General features: G+C 36.5%; 1 protein-coding gene across 1 annotated transcript in view; it reads left to right on the plus strand.

The window, feature by feature from the left end:
* Positions 1-6,408: 6,408 nt before the first annotated feature.
* The window catches only part of PNPT1 (polyribonucleotide nucleotidyltransferase 1), a 43,817-nt gene continuing 34,187 nt past the window's right edge, over positions 6,409-16,038 (plus strand). The window contains exons 1-6 of the mRNA XM_081101456.1: positions 6,409-6,582; positions 11,778-11,838; positions 12,650-12,724; positions 13,357-13,462; positions 14,818-14,867; positions 15,915-15,978. Coding sequence (XP_080957582.1) covers positions 6,422-6,582; positions 11,778-11,838; positions 12,650-12,724; positions 13,357-13,462; positions 14,818-14,867; positions 15,915-15,978 — 517 coding nt within the window. The 5' untranslated portion in view covers positions 6,409-6,421. The remainder of the gene's footprint in view (positions 6,583-11,777; positions 11,839-12,649; positions 12,725-13,356; positions 13,463-14,817; positions 14,868-15,914; positions 15,979-16,038) is intronic.

Here is a 16,038-nt window from a genome sequence, read left to right on the forward strand (position 1 = left end):
ACACATCATAATTAAAATGCCAAGAGCAAAAGACAAAGAGAGAATCCTAAAAGCAGCAAGAGAAAGAAACTCAGTTACCTACAAGGGAATACCCATACGACTGTCAGCTGATTTCTCAACAGAAACTTTGCAGGCCAGAAGGGAGTGGCAAGAAATATTCAAAGTGATGAATACCAAGAACCTACAACCAAGATTACTTTATCCAGCAAAGCTATCATTCAGAAGTGAAGGTCAGATAAAGAGCTTCACAGATAAGGAAAAGCTAAAGGAGTTCATCACCACCAAACCAGGATTATATGAAATGCTGAAAGGTATCCTTTAAGAAGAGGAAGAAGAAGAAAAAGGTAAAGATACAAATTATGAACAACAAACATGCATCTATCAACAAGTGAATCTAAGAATCAAGTGAATAAATAATCTGGTGATCATAATAGAATCAGGGACATAGAAAGGGAATGGACTGAGTATTCTTGGGGGGGAAAGGGGTGTGGGAGATGCGGGAAGAGACTGGACAAAAATTGTGCATCTATGAATGAGGACAGTGGGTGGGGAGTGAGGGCGGAGGGTGGGGCGGGAACTGGGAGGAGGGGAGTTATGGGGGGAAAAAAGAGGAACAAATGTAATAATCTGAACAATAAAGATTTAATTAAAAAAATAAATTAAAAAAATAAATTAAAAAAAAATACTATGAACAACTCTACTCCAACAAACTAGACAACCTGGAGGAAATGGACATATTCCTAGAAAAATACAACATTCCAAAACTCAATCAGGAAGAATCTAAAAATCTCAATAGGCCAATAACTATGGAAGAAATTGAAGCAGTCATCAAAAAGCTTCCAGCAAACAAAAGCCCAGGGCCAGACGGCTTCACAGGGGAGTTTTACCAAACATTCAAGGAAGAACTAAAACCTATCCTCCTCAGACTATTCCAAAAAATTCAAGAGGAAGGAACACTTCAAGCTCATTCTATGAAATCAGCATCACACTTATGCCAAAACCAGATAAAGATAACACAGTGAAAGAGAATTACAGGCCAATATCCCTCATGAACATAGATGCCAAAATCCTCAACAAAATCTTAGCAAATCAGATCCAGCAGTACATCAGAAAGATCATACACCATGACCAAGTAGGATTTATCCCAGGGATGCAAGGATGGTACAATATCCGCAAATCAATAAACGTGATACATCACATAAACAAATTGAGAGGAGGAGGTTTTTGGAGAGGAGGAGGTTGAGGCTCTTCCACGAAATATCAACTTCTGAGCATGGGCCAAGAAGTTTCAATCGCACTGTACGTGCGCGCCCCCATGTGGTATTTTGTGGAAGAGCCACACTCAAGGGGCCAAAGAGCGGAAGGTGAGGGGGAGAGGAAGTTGAGGGGGAGAGGAAGGTGAGGGTGTACAAATGAAAAAGAACTAATACATCCTAACATTCTTCTTGCATCAACACTGGCTCTGTTTCCATAGCCTTGGCAGTCTCTTCCTCCTCAGAACTCAGACCCAGGCCTTCTCTTATTTTTTCTATCCTCTCTCTAGGAAATATCTGTGTTTCCATGGCTTGTGATGTCATTGGTATGCTGATTACTTTTATATTTATATAACTCTAGTCCTCTCCTTGAGTACTACAGTCAAATCCAACTGTCTTTATGGCTACTCTTGGGTGTCTCAGATATTGCATTTCCAACCCATCTAAATCTGTTAATAGTTATTTTTCTTAAGTTTTTTAAAAATTGATTTGAGAGAGAGAAAACAAAACAAAACATTGATTTGTTGTTCCACTTATTGATACATTCATTTGGTTGATTTTCATAAGTGCCCTGTCTGGGGATCAAACCCACAATCTTGGTGTATTGGGACAATTCTCTAACCAACTGAGCTACCTGGCAAGGGTGCCATATAATAGTCCTCTCTCCCAGTCTAATTCATCAACAAGTCTCCTACAATTCCAGTACTAAAATATATATTCCAAATGTGTCTATCCTTTCTCCTTGTCAACCTTGTCACAATATTACTCTACATTTCTCTCTTGTCCTCCTCCAATCCATTTTGGATCCAGCATCCAGCAGGCGCATCTTAAAATGTAGATTAGATCATGCTACTTCCTTGTTTCAACTTTCCAGTACCTTCCTCTCCTATCTCATCTCCTCCACACTTCTGCTTACTTTTTTCTAGCCACAATGGCTTTTCATTGTCCTCACAGAAGCAAAACTCTTTACTGACTCAGGGGTAACCCTTCCCTCACATGTTACTGCACCTGCCTGGCCTGCATGTTTCAGAAGCTATCTCCTTCTCATCCTTTAGGGTGGCTTAAATGTTTCCTCTTTAGGAAGGCTTTCCCTAACCACCTTATCTGAAGTAAGTTCTCCCTCCTCCCACCATTCCCTATCTTAGTACCCAGCTTATCTCCTTCTTAGCATTATTTTTTATAAACAAACTCTAATTTTTCTGTTTATTTGTTTGGTTATGTTTTTTAGTCTCTCATACCAGACTGCAAGCTCCAAAAAGCAAGGATTATTATTCCCTATGACGGTCTCGACATTTATCTATACTAATAAAAGCCTATGTGGTTGTCACACCCTCACGCCATGATGCCCTCATGCCCTAACAATCCATCACCAGGAGGCTGCGTGCACAGCGGCACACGCAGATGGGTGGGGCTGCATGTGCAGCGAGTCATGCATGGTGGGTGGGGACATGACGCTGTGTGCGCAGCGGGGGGGCAGGACCCCTGGCTCTGGCCTACCTCTTTAGGGCAGTCCATTGAGGAGCCCCAGGTGGGTGGGGCCTACCTCTTTGGGGAGATTGCTTGCGGGACTCCCGCACTGTGAGAGGGCACAGGCCAGGCTGGGGAACACTCCCCCTGCCCCCAAGTGCACGAATTTTGTGCACCGGGCCTCTAGTTTATAAATAAATAAATAAATAAATAAATAAATAAATAAATAAATGGAGGCTTGGGCAAAAATAGGTTTACAGTTGTATGTGAAACACAGTTTATTCTTGTATTATTATTTATTAATTATTTTATTATTTTCCACATGAACTGTAAACCTACTTTTACCCCACCCTGTATTATAACACCTTATTTCTACGTACCAGAGACTATGCTTAGCTCCATAAAAATAAAATTGCATTTAAATCTGCATAACAACCCTAAGAGGTAAGTATTATTATTATTTTACAAATGAGGAATCTGAGGCATAGAAAGGGTAAGCAATTCACCAAGAGTAAGATGTTTAAGAGGTGACAGAGTTGAGTTTCAAACCTAAATAATCTCATTCCAGAGCCAACATTTTTAACCACTACGAAATACTCACTGCCACATTCTTCTCCAAAGATGAAATAATGGCTATATGAATTAATCAGTAAAGTGAAAGGACAGACATAGATTGTATCATAAGTCACCCTGCGAATTAAGAAAGGATAGTATTGAATCTGAGACCTGATTGACACATGGGAGGGTATGTGGGCCAAGCACAGTGAATCACACAGGCAGGAGACAGGGTGGGATGTTAGAGGGGAACAGGTAGTTCAATTTATTTGGAATATAAAATGAGGAAAGGGAAGAAAGGAAATAAGATAGTAAGTCGAAATTGATGACGCAAAATAGGAAAGGCTTATAGTCCACAGAAAGCAGTTTCGATTTTATCCTGTAGCATGAAGATTTAGGAAGCCATTGAAGAAATGTAATCAGGATGGAGACACAATTAGGTTTGTGATTTAAAAAGATCCCTCTGGCCCTAACCGATTTGGCTCAGTGGATAGAGCGTCGGCCTGCGGACTGAAGGGTCCCGGGTTCGATTCTAGTCAAGGGCATTTACCTTGGTTGTGGGCACATCCCCAGTGGAAAGTGTGCAGGAGGCAGCTAATCGATGTTTCTCTCTCATTGATGTTTCTAACTCTCTATCCCTCTCCTTTCCTCTCTGTGAAAAATCAATGCAATATATTTTTTTAAAAATAAAGTAAAAAGATCCCTCTGGCAATGATGTAGAGCTATCTTTCTTAAAGGTAAGTACACTGCATTCTTTCAAGAGAAAAAATTTTCATGGACCCTCTCAGTGTTCACTGATACTTTTCATTATGTTGTTTAAATGTGTACATATATTACAAGATATAAAACGCCTTATATATTGTCTAAACCAAACTACAAGCCAAATTAAATTTTAATTAACAATAATTTAATGTAATAATATTTTATTTAAAATTGCTACTCAGAGTTTAACTATTTTGATGCAAGTTCATTGGATTAAAGTAAAGAGAAAAGGAGAGCTAAGAAACATTGCCTGTGGATTTAAATTGGATCACCTTTAATGTCCTTCAAGAGTTATAGGTACAGAAATTTCTTTTAAATTATATTTTGTCCGTCAAGCTATATTTGGAAGAACTCTATTTCTAGAATGTGACATCTCAAATCAGACTTGGAAATCATGCTGCAGTAGTTACAATCACAAGAATTTAAACTTTTAATATTTTTGTTTCTCTATAAATCTTAAAATGTTTACTATGAAGGTAGCTTGAATCGTCTGTATGACTACTTCATAACAAAAGTCTACACACATTTGCCTTTGAGCTTATGATCCAATTATTAACTAACAATTATTTTTGATTGGTGTGAGAAAACAGGTGGGCTTAATGTATAAATGCTGTTTTCCAACATTTCCAGCTGGATGAAAGCTAACTGATCCATGGGGATCTGAAGGAAAGAAGATTGTTCAGTATCTCAAACAGAGGGAACCAGAGGAAAAATTAAGAGAAGGCTGGATCAAATCTGCCACTTATTAAGTGCTGACAATGTACCAGGTACTGTGATAAACATCCCCCATCCTCTGTTATGTTTAATCTTTACAAAAACCTTATGAAGTTCATATTAATACCCATTCCTATAGATGAGGAAACTAAGGCTTAGAGAGATAGGGATGACAACTAGTAAATGACAGCCAGGACTGGGACTATTCAGCACTAACTTCAGGTCTATGCTCTAAATCAGTAGTCGGCAAACTCATTAATCAACAGAGCCAAATATCAATAGTACAACGATTGCAATTTCTTTTGAGAGCCAAATTTTTTAAACTTAAACTATATAGGTAGGTACATTATTATTAACTTAGAGTACTCCTAAGGCTTAGGAAGAGCCACACTCGAGGGGCCAAAGAGCCGCATGTGGCTCGAGAGCCGCAGTTTGCTGACCACGGCTCTAAATGATTACGTAATACTGCCTGAATGAAAAAGATTATACAGTATTAAGTACATTACCAAAAGGATATATCACATTCTTAGTTTATAAGTCCAAAGTCATGTTGAATTATGGCAAGTAGATTCTGATAGATTTGTTGTTACAACAGGTTTCAATGGATTTGAAAACACTGTTACAAAATAAACATTTTCTCTACAAAAGTAGAGAAAGAGGCAAAAACTACTTTAACACTAAATACCCATAAGTAGAGTTCGTAGTAATCCCTTCTACTAGTATGGAAATTCCAAATCAGTAATAATAGATCACAAAAGCAAGGTGTCAAGGAGCTACTTTATCACCAAATCATTTGTCTGTTTGGAGTTCAACATTTTTAGTTCTTAAAATCATATTTGAGTGTGTGTTGGGTTTTGTTGTTCCAATTTGTTTTGGGAAAGAGTGTTATAACCTTAAAAGAAAAATATGACCCTCATAATAGAAAACAATTATGGGTTCATTCAATGACCACATAAAAATTTTCCTATAGACTGGATTAGGAGGGGGTGGAAGAAATTTATCCACTCGCTAAATATTAATCAAATTCAACTTCCAAAAAGATTTTTTTCATTTTCCAAAATTGAGTTGGCTTAGCAAATATTAACATTTGACCAAGAGGGGCAGAGAAATACTAACAATGAAAGTAAAGAAGAACCAGAAATTATGATATAAAGATATCTAAAATGATATAGGTCGATGAGAAATTAACTTACTAGAAATAAAAGAACACAAAGCTTTGCAGCAATATATTTGTTCTGTGAAACTTATAAAATGAAAACCAGGGCACAGTGGGGAGAGAGAGATCTCTTGCACCACCGCAAGTTCTCCTAATTCTCAGTTCAAAGAAGCCAAATAACAATAATATGTTTTCTGATGACTTCTATTATTACTCTATATTTACTCTACTTATTAAACACATTATTCTAGGATTTTCTTTTAAACTACGATAGCAAAAGAAAACACCAAGCATTATTTTTCTAATTGCCCTTCATTGGCAGATACTTAAGAGGCCGGCAGGATCGCGTTCTCAGAGGTTTGACCCTCTCTGGTTTTCGTAGAATAAGTAGCCAAGTTATTCCAGTCCCCTGCGTTCCCCCAGCACCACGGAAACGAAACTGGAACAGGCTCCGCCCGCCATCTGAAAGTGAGCCAATCAGAGCGCAGCCCGGGCGGAGCGCGTGCTGGGTGTCATGGCGGCCTGCAGGCATTGCTGCTCGTGCCTCCGGCTCCGGCCGCGGGGCGATAGTGCCCTCCGTCTGCCAGGGCGGGATCGGGCACTCACCCAGTTGCAGGTGCGAGCACTATGGAGTGGCGCCAGGTCCCGTACCGTGGCCGTGGACTTAGGCAACAGGTAAGGGACGATGTGCGTTTTCTGCCCTTTCACAGGCATTCTGTTCTGTCAGCAATGAGTACATTCATCTCCCAGGATAGGAATCTGGCAACCCTAGCCTCTTTTCCCTCCGTTCATCCCAAACCTAAATGCCAGGTTCCCCTCTCCGGGTTTGGAGTCTATCTCCCTGCACCCTCACTCTTCCCTCCCTGTCTCAGCCTCGGGTCCTTTGCTTCTTGGTCCTTCTTACCCTGTTCCGGGCTTCCTTTCTTGAGTTGACTCTGACCACCTGACTCCATTCTCTTTAATTTCGGGGACTCCTGGACTCTGAAATATAAAACATTCCACCTCAGGATAATGAGCTGACATCATCCAATCCTAAAAACGTGGCCAGTATGACCCTAGTTATGAAGGGAAAGGAAATGTAAGTTTATTGAACACCAGTTATATACTACACTCTTTTTAAACCTGTAGTAAAGGTACTATTACACCCATTTTTATAGTTCAGAAAACAGAGATTCAGAAATGCTCAACAAAGCTAGTACTATGAGACTAAGTGGATTTTGAACTTGTATTTCTGTTACAAAGCCCCTACTTTTTCCAGGGATCCTTTTGCCAGGATTGACATCTAAAATCACTTTTTAAAAATTGTATTTGAATAATTTTTGAAATAAATGAAACTGCTGTTTATACATATATACATGTATGCACACACACATATGTATACACACACACACACACACATTTTTTACATGTACTTTAAAAAATTTTTTTGCCCTGGTTCATATAAAAAGCCAGAACATATGACTTTCAATCCAGGCCTTCCTCCGTAACTTATGGAATGACTGATCTTGAACAAATTACTTCACCACTTATTTCAAAAACGAAGAGACTGGGCTAGATCAGGAGTCTGTAAACTTTTTCTGTAAGGAAACAGATAGTAATTAGTTTAGACTTTGTGGGCTGCATACTGTCTGTCACATATTCGTGAGAGAGAGAAAGGGTATGTTTACAAACCCTTCAAAAATGTAAAAGCACATTCCTAGCTAAAAGACTATACAGAAAGAGGCTATAGTTTGTTGACCTCTGCACTAGATGATCTATAAGGCTTTTCCACCTCTGGCATTCTTTGATCCTGATTTTTTGAGGGTGAGGATATCTCTTCCATTCTTCAAGGATTGAACATTCTTCTCTGAAGAAATGACCCTGAACAGTAGATTCAACAGACACCTATTAGGTGCTAAGCACTCAGACTCAAAGCAACAAAATCAGCCCCTGCCCTCCAAATTTTCCATAAAGGATCATTTGTCAACCTGGGACTCTTTTGTAGCTAGTTCTTTTTAAATCTGTATCATGTGTTGTAACAAGTAGGTTCATCATTATCATTACTGCTGGGTGAGTACATTTTTTTTTATCTTTGTTGTAAGTTTGTTGTTTGCAGCATATAGTATGTGACTGCTATGTACCATGCACTTTATATAAATATATATATATATGTGTGTGTGTGTAGAATTTTTTAATATTCTCGCCCAAGGTTATGTTTATTGATTTGAGAGAAAGAGAAACATTGATGTAAGAGAAACACTGTTCAGTTGCCTCTAGCACACACCCCAACCAAGGATTGAACCTGCGAGTGTATGGGACAACGTTCCAACCAACTGAACCAACTGGCCTGGGCCATGAACTTTATATTTGTTATCATATGAATTTACAATACCTGAGGAGGTTTTATATTATTGTATATTTCACATGTATTTAATACTCATAGTAACCTTTGAGGCAACTGTTTAATTTTCATTTCAATAAGCTTTTTTGACTATCGACTGTATACAGCGCTCTTGTATGAGGAACTATGATAAACACAGGTTTAGTCTTGGGAAAACCACTGTGGGAAAGGTATGAACAGGTGCTAAGGGAGCACAGGCATATTTATCACATGCTAAAACTTGCCATTGAGGGTGAATCTTGAAGGGCAAGGAGAAAGTAGCAGAGAAAGTGGCAAGTGCATTTCAGAGGTGAGAAAGTGCATTTGAGTAGCTACAAATAACTTACTGTGGATGGAGCAAAAAGTGAAATATGAGTTTAGCAAATGACATAGGCAGAGGCCAAACCATAAGGTGGTTTGTTTGCTTGTTTAGTTTTTATTACTGAATTTTTCTGGAAGAGCCTTATAGATCTCTCTAGCTGTATTTCTACTTTCTGTGGCTCCTCTCTACTCCTCACTTCCTGAGCTTCATTGCTACATCTTCCCACTCTTCTCTCCACCAAAAGGATCGCCTTGCTCATCTTACTCTTTTTATTATTTATTTCTTCAAAAGTATTTTTTGATTAGGTATTCACTCACATGGTTCAACATTTAAAAAGCTCAAAAATCTCCTTCCCATATAGTTCCCATATAGCCACCCAGGTCTAATTCACAGAAGCCACTGATGTGTTGTCCATCTTATATGTAGTATTTGGAGATGTTTTATACATAAAATACTAATTTCAGCAACAGGTTGGTGGGAGTCTGCTTGATGCTACAGTGTGACTGGTTCTGAGCATCTCATTCACGTACTTCCCCCTCACCTCCTTCCCCCCCCCCGCCCCCCCCCCCCGCCCGCCACCCCCGCCCTGACTATTCCAACTCTAGCTTCATCTCTTCACCTCATCATTCATTCCATCTGTCAGGGGACACCATTTTACTGTGGGCTGTCATCATAACATCTGTGTTGAACAATAGAAACCCAACTATTCCCCAGATATTTCTTGTGGTTAAAAAAAAAAAAAATCCCAATCCCTGTAAGATTTCAAGATCAGAGCTAATAGTACAATGTACATGCTTTATTCTGACTTTCAAGTTTAACAAAATGAGTCTTAACTGAATAGGTAAATATGCTTTGCATGAACTCAGGCTTCTGGCAAAAGAATGGTTGGAAATATTAAGGGTTGTCCCTTCATCCCTTTGACATGTGATGGACAAAATAATCTTACTTGGGGTGGGGCACTGGCGTGTGTGTGTGTGTGTGTGTGTGTGTGTGTGTGTGTGTGTTTATTTTCAGCACTGGACTATGATAGAAGCCGAGCTCATGGGTCTGAACATCTTCCTAAGTATCCTCAGGAATCACTGAGTTGGTTGCCTTCACAATACTTTTATGAATTATGGGCTCTGACAAGTTTTGCTGGTCTCCTTCAAGCCCTCAGTGACCTCTTTTTGTACTCTCTGCAGAATCTGGGAAAGAAGGCTGACAATGCTGCCTATTTCATGTACAGAGGTTGGCAAAGTAGGTTTACAGTTGTGAGTACATGAAACAGCTTATTCTTACATTATTATTTATTAATTATTGTATTATTTATTTGTATTACAACTGTAAACCTACTTTAACACACCCCAATATATAAGATAGCTTTATCAAGATATAATTCACATATCATACAGTTTACCCATTTAGAATGTACAATTCAGTGGTTTTTAGTGTATTAATATAGATTTGTGACCATCACCATAATCAATTTTAGAACACTTTCATTAACTAAAAAAAAGAAATCTCTCATTCATTATCAGTAATTTCCCATTTGTTATCAGACCCCACAGCCCTAGGCAATTAATAATCTACTTTCTGTCTCTATGAATTTCCCTATTCGGGGCATTTCCTATAAATGAAATCAAATGATATGTGGTCATTTGTGACTATCTTCTTTCACTTAGCATAATGTTTCCAAGGCTTATCCATATTGTAACATGTATTAGTACTTCATTTTTTAACGGCTGAATAATATTCCATTATATAGGTTATACCACATTTTGTTTATTCATTCATCAGTTGATAGACAATTGGGCTGTTTCCATTTTGAGGCATAATGCTGCTATGAATGTTCATATGCAAATGTTTGCATAGGTATATGTTTTCATTTCTCTTAGGTATATACCTAGGAGTAGAGTTGCTGGGTCATATGCTATGTCTGTTGTTTAACTTTTTGAGGAATTGCCAGATTTATTCCCAAAACAGGTGCACCATTTTACATTTTCATCAGCAGTATATGAGGATTCCCAGTTTCTCCACACCCTCACAAACACATAATCTTAATAGATATGAAGTAATATCTCATTGTGGTGAAGTAATATCTCATTGTGGTTTTGATTTGCATTTCCCTGATGGCTAATGATTTTGAGCATATTGTCATGCACTTATTGGCCATTTGTAAATCTTTGGAGAGACATCTATTCAAATCCTATGCCAGTTTTTAAAATTAGGTTGTCTTTTTATTGTTGAGTTGTGAGAATTGTTTACATATCCTAGCTATAAGTCCCTTATCACATATATGATTTGCAGTTATTTTCCCTGTGGATTTTCTTTGTTGTTTTTTTTTAATAGATTTTATTTTTTAGAGCAGTATTACTTTGACAGCAAAATTGAGGGAAATTACAGAAATTTCCCATTTACACCCTGCCCTCCACATGCATAGTCTCCCCAGTTATCAACATCTCCCACCTTTCTTTTACTTTCTTGATGATATCCTATGTAGCATGAAAGTTTTTAATTTTAATGTTCAGTTTATCTGTTTTTTCTTTTGTCGCTTGTGCTTTGATGTCATATAAAAGAAGACTTACTCCTATTATTTTTCTTACAAATTTTATAGTTTTAGCTTTCATACTCAGGTTTTGAATTAGTTTTTATTCATAGTATGAGGAAAGGGTCCAACTTTATTAACATTTTTGCATATGGATATTCAGTTGTCCAGCCCCATTGGTTGAAAAGACTATTCTTTCCCCCATTAACTTGTCTTTGGCACCACTGTTAAATTTGAAGGTCTCTGTAAGCAATTTTGGGAGTATAAAGCAATGGGGAAATTTTAAAGGATTTTAAGTAGGGAAATGATCCAGACTGCTTTAGTCAACAGGCAAGGAATGAAAAGAGACTAAACTAAGGTAGTGAATGGGAATTAGCATCTAAGATGTGAGCTTCTATAACCCCCCAAAATACTTTCATTCAGATTACTCCTGTGCCTTGGTTTCTATATTTTTCCTTACACAGCTCTTAAATTCCCTTTGTACTTTTTTTCCCCCTTTGTACTTTTAATAATGATTATAAACTCCCTTTTTTGTTTGCTGGATGGGGTCATGTGGGGTTTGGTAACCTTTAGTTTGCTCATTAGAATCTTTGATTGTTATACTAAGCTGCGAATTATACTGATAACTTAAGTTATTTTGTATTGAATTTTTATTTTTTAAACAGAAAACTGGAAATATCTTCTGGAAAACTGGCCAGATTTGCAGATGGCTCTGCTGTAGTACAGGTAAAAAGTCCAGTTTTTTACATTTTCATCCTCACCCAAGGATATGTTTTTTATTGATTTTAGGAAGGGGGGGAGAGAGAGAAAAAAACACCCATGCGAGAGAATAACATCAATTGGTTCCCTCCCGTACATGCCCCAACCAGGGATTGAACCTGCAACCTGGGTATGTACCCTAACTGGGAATCAAACTCTGGACTCTTTCATGCATGGGACTATGCTCCAACCGAGCCATACTGGCTAGGGCTACATTTTCATCTTAAAAATTGTTACGGAGACTGGTACTGAATATTTTTGCATCATATAACTTTTTAGAATTGTGGCATAGAAAATTTATTCAGACCATTTCTAGTGTCAGAACCATTCTAGATAACCAGGAAGTCATAGGGCAGGATTTATTAAATGACCTTTAAGATTTCTTCCAAACTTATTTATTTATTCTATAAATAACTTCTATAATGTTTTGTAGAGAAAGTGATTTTTCTTGTTTTTTTAGTAGTAATACTTAGGATGTTTTTCTTTATGGATAGTCTACATTTCCTCTTAAAAAGTAGAAAATATGATTGTGTGAGTGTTTTTCCTTTTAGTTATATTGCTTTTGAAAAGCTCAGTGGCTGTTCTAATGCAGAACATGATCATGCAGAAGGGATCAAGATTGGACTGCTTGTGAATAATTATTTTCATTGACATTAGGTCAAGGGATAACAGTTCTCTTTACTTGGGTTTAACTGGAGTGAGGATTCATTTAGTCACTACTTATGTGTTAATATCTGATTTTAAAGGAATTTACTAATGTTATTGATTTTTAACTAAGTCAGGTGACACTGCGGTGATGGTCACAGCAGTCAGTAAAACAAAACCTACACCTTCCCAGTTCTTGCCTTTGGTGGTAAGTATTTGCTGATTTGCCTGAACTATAATATAGCATAAATGTAGAATTTGTAATATTTAAGTGCAAAATGTAAACTTACGACAAAAAGGACTTTCCTTTGTTGTTTGATACTAAGTAATTAAAAGAATTTAAACTGATTGCTTCATAACCAATTCTTATATTAGTAGTTAGCATACTTTAGAATGCCCATGTTCAAAAGTTGACAAGAACAGTGGAAATCATGAATACTTTGATGAGTACGCTGAATGCATTGCTTTTATAGGATTCCCTTCAGTATGAGTCTGCAAGTATATGTCTGCAAGTATATGCTGAAAAGTGAAAAGTTCATTAGGATTTTATGGCTTCCCTCTTTGGATACAAAAAAAGAAAATGTTTGACTTGACTAGAATAAGCTACTGTGGAGAGTAATGGAAGGTTTTTAAAAATCAATTTGCTGAAACATTTCTATCACCTCTCCTTTGCCTAAGTGATGCAAAACTAAAAATAAATAAAATATTCTCCCCTCTTAGTCTGGAATATGTTGTTTACAATCTCAGGAGTATTAGCATCATCATAATAATTCTTAGGGAACAGCTTGTTACTGCAAAAAGCAGTCAAATGAACTGTGTTTTTTTTCATTACTACTTCAGGTTGACTATAGACAGAAGGCTGCTGCAGCAGGTAGAATTCCCACAAACTATCTTAGAAGAGAGATTGGATCTTCTGATAAAGAAATACTTACAAGTAGGGTAATAGGTAAGATAAAAAAAAATAGAAGCATTAACCCTCTGTGTTAGGCCTATTTTAGCATCTCTTTCATCTGTGTTCTACAATATCTCTTAAGTTTTCTTTCATTACATCCCTTGGACCCAGGATACTGCCTGGCACAAAATAGGCATTCAATCAATATTTGTTGACTAAATGAATGAGTTCTATTGAGTATATAAATTCCATGGCTCATGCTTCTACTCTGTTGAATCTATTCCTAGTAATTTTCATTTTTATATTTAACACAGTAATTCTTAAAAGCATTATATTCATTAACTACTGAAAATGTCTGTAATCTTTCAAATCTTTGGCAGCCTTTCTTTTCCAAAGTTTTTACAAAATTTTATTAAGACTATCAGTCTTTGGATTGAAGAAGCTTAATGAGCCCCAAACAGAATAAACGTTAAGTTCAAAACCACATAAAACCAATTACTGTTTTGTTTAAGAATAGATTCATATATGGTACATACAACAAAGAAAAAGGCAAAATTAAACAAAATTCAGGATAGTGGTTACCTTTATGGAGAATGATGGGAGGATGAGATCATAGAGGGGAGCTCATAGGCTTCAAATGTATTAGTATGTACTTTTTTTCAAGTGACATAAAGGGTACATAAGTTTTAATTATTATTCTTTAAGTTGCATATATACAAATAATATTTTTGCATGTATAATAGATTATACTAAGAAATAGAAAATAAATTAATTAAGTTATCCTTCTTCTTACCTATAACATGAGCCAAAATCTTGGGATTCATCCTTGACCACACCTTCAACCAAATCCAATTAATTATTTCTCAGTCTTTCTAATCTTCCACTTCCATTGCCAAGCCTCCTTCAATTCTCGCCTGGATCACTGAAACCCCTGCCTCTCTCTTACAGCAGAAATCTTTGACATCTTCAAATATTGTGGATTGCTTGTATTTTATAGTTCTACCCAGAAATTGCTAGTTTCTATATATTTATATGCATTCATCAGACAGAATACTAAGGCAGGATTTTCTTTTGGTCTATTGTTTGTAAGACTCTTTCCTCTGCTTATGTTAGTAACTGATACCTAATGAAATTAAAAGCTGCTGCCCAATTTTAGATTTGTGTGTGCCTACTTTGCTAATTTTTTGTTGTTAGGGCCTGGTGTGTATTAATTGAAGCACTGACATTTATCTTTGTCCTCTTCAGTAAATCAGTCGAAGGGTTTTTTGTGGTGGTTTTGTTTTGTTGTTTTACATATTGAACAGCTAACAATATTATTTTTTAGCCTGATGTTTAATAGGGAAAACATTTCGAACTGTAAAGCTACTTCTGTCAGTACTATTTAATATCTTTTCTCTTTTTATTGGCAGATCGTTCGATTAGACCTCTTTTTCCAGCTGGCTACTTTTATGATACACAGGTAGGGTGGTCTCCTTTACGTTATTTGTTTCCATCAATCAAAAATTATTTAATGAATTTCTGTAATACGTATTGACTAAATATTATATAAAGAATACAAAATAAGAATTTTTGGTGATGCTACATTAAATTTTTTAAAAAACAATTTCATAAAGCTAATATTTATTTAATCAATGTCAATTTGAGCTGATACCTGACTTATTAATAGGAGTTAGCCAACCCAGGAGTGTAGGGAAAGCATTCCAGGCAGATGGAATGGGAAACACACAAGCCCTGAGGCAAAAAAGAAATTGGTGAGTTTGAAAGTTAGAGGGATTGAGATTGGTGGGGGCAGATTAATTTGGGCCTTGTAGGTCATATTAGTAACAGAGGCTAGGACAATCAACATAACTAATTTTTTTTAATTCTTTATTGTTTAAAGCATTACATATAGTATTACATGTCTCCTTTTTCCCCCAATGACCTCTCCCTGGCCACCCCCACATAACTAATTTTTATTACATATTTTTATTATTGAGTCTTCTTAGCCTCGACTTCATTATATTTTAATATTTTCTGAATATTTTCTTTCAGAATGACCAAAATACTTTAATTAACTACAGTTTTTTTATTTGATAAAAATAAATATGACTTGTAAATATGCTTTTGCAAGGATGTCAGTAGGTATATTATTGTAGAGTAAAGTAATTCATTGGGTTGTTTTGTCTATGCTTGTAAACAAGAGGTAACATTTTTATGTAATAGAAATAGCTAACATTTATTGAATACTTTACACACAATATTTTCATTAATTTTCATAAAAATCTTTAGGAAGATACTATTATTTTTCCTTTTAAAGATGAGGAAACTTTTAAGGTTTAATTTAAGTAATTTGCCCATGGTCAAGCATATAGTTAGTGATAATCAGAATTAAGGGGTTTGACTACAAAGCCCATGCTTTTAATCATTTAGTGCTCCTATGTTTTAGGCCAAGATGTTAACTGAAATGATAATCCTCCCAAATCAAGTATATTTTCTTAAGTACTTTGAATTTCTTCCCTTGTACCAGGTTCTTTGTAATTTGTTAGCAGTAGATGGTGTTAATGAGCCTGATGTCCTAGCAATTAACGGTGGTAAGTATAAAAATAGAGATCATAATTATCACTGTTGATTTTTTTTAAAGCAATGAAATA

Source organism: Myotis nattereri (assembly GCF_964212035.1).
Source record: "Myotis nattereri genome assembly, chromosome: 10".
Classification (NCBI taxonomy): domain Eukaryota; kingdom Metazoa; phylum Chordata; class Mammalia; order Chiroptera; family Vespertilionidae; genus Myotis; species Myotis nattereri.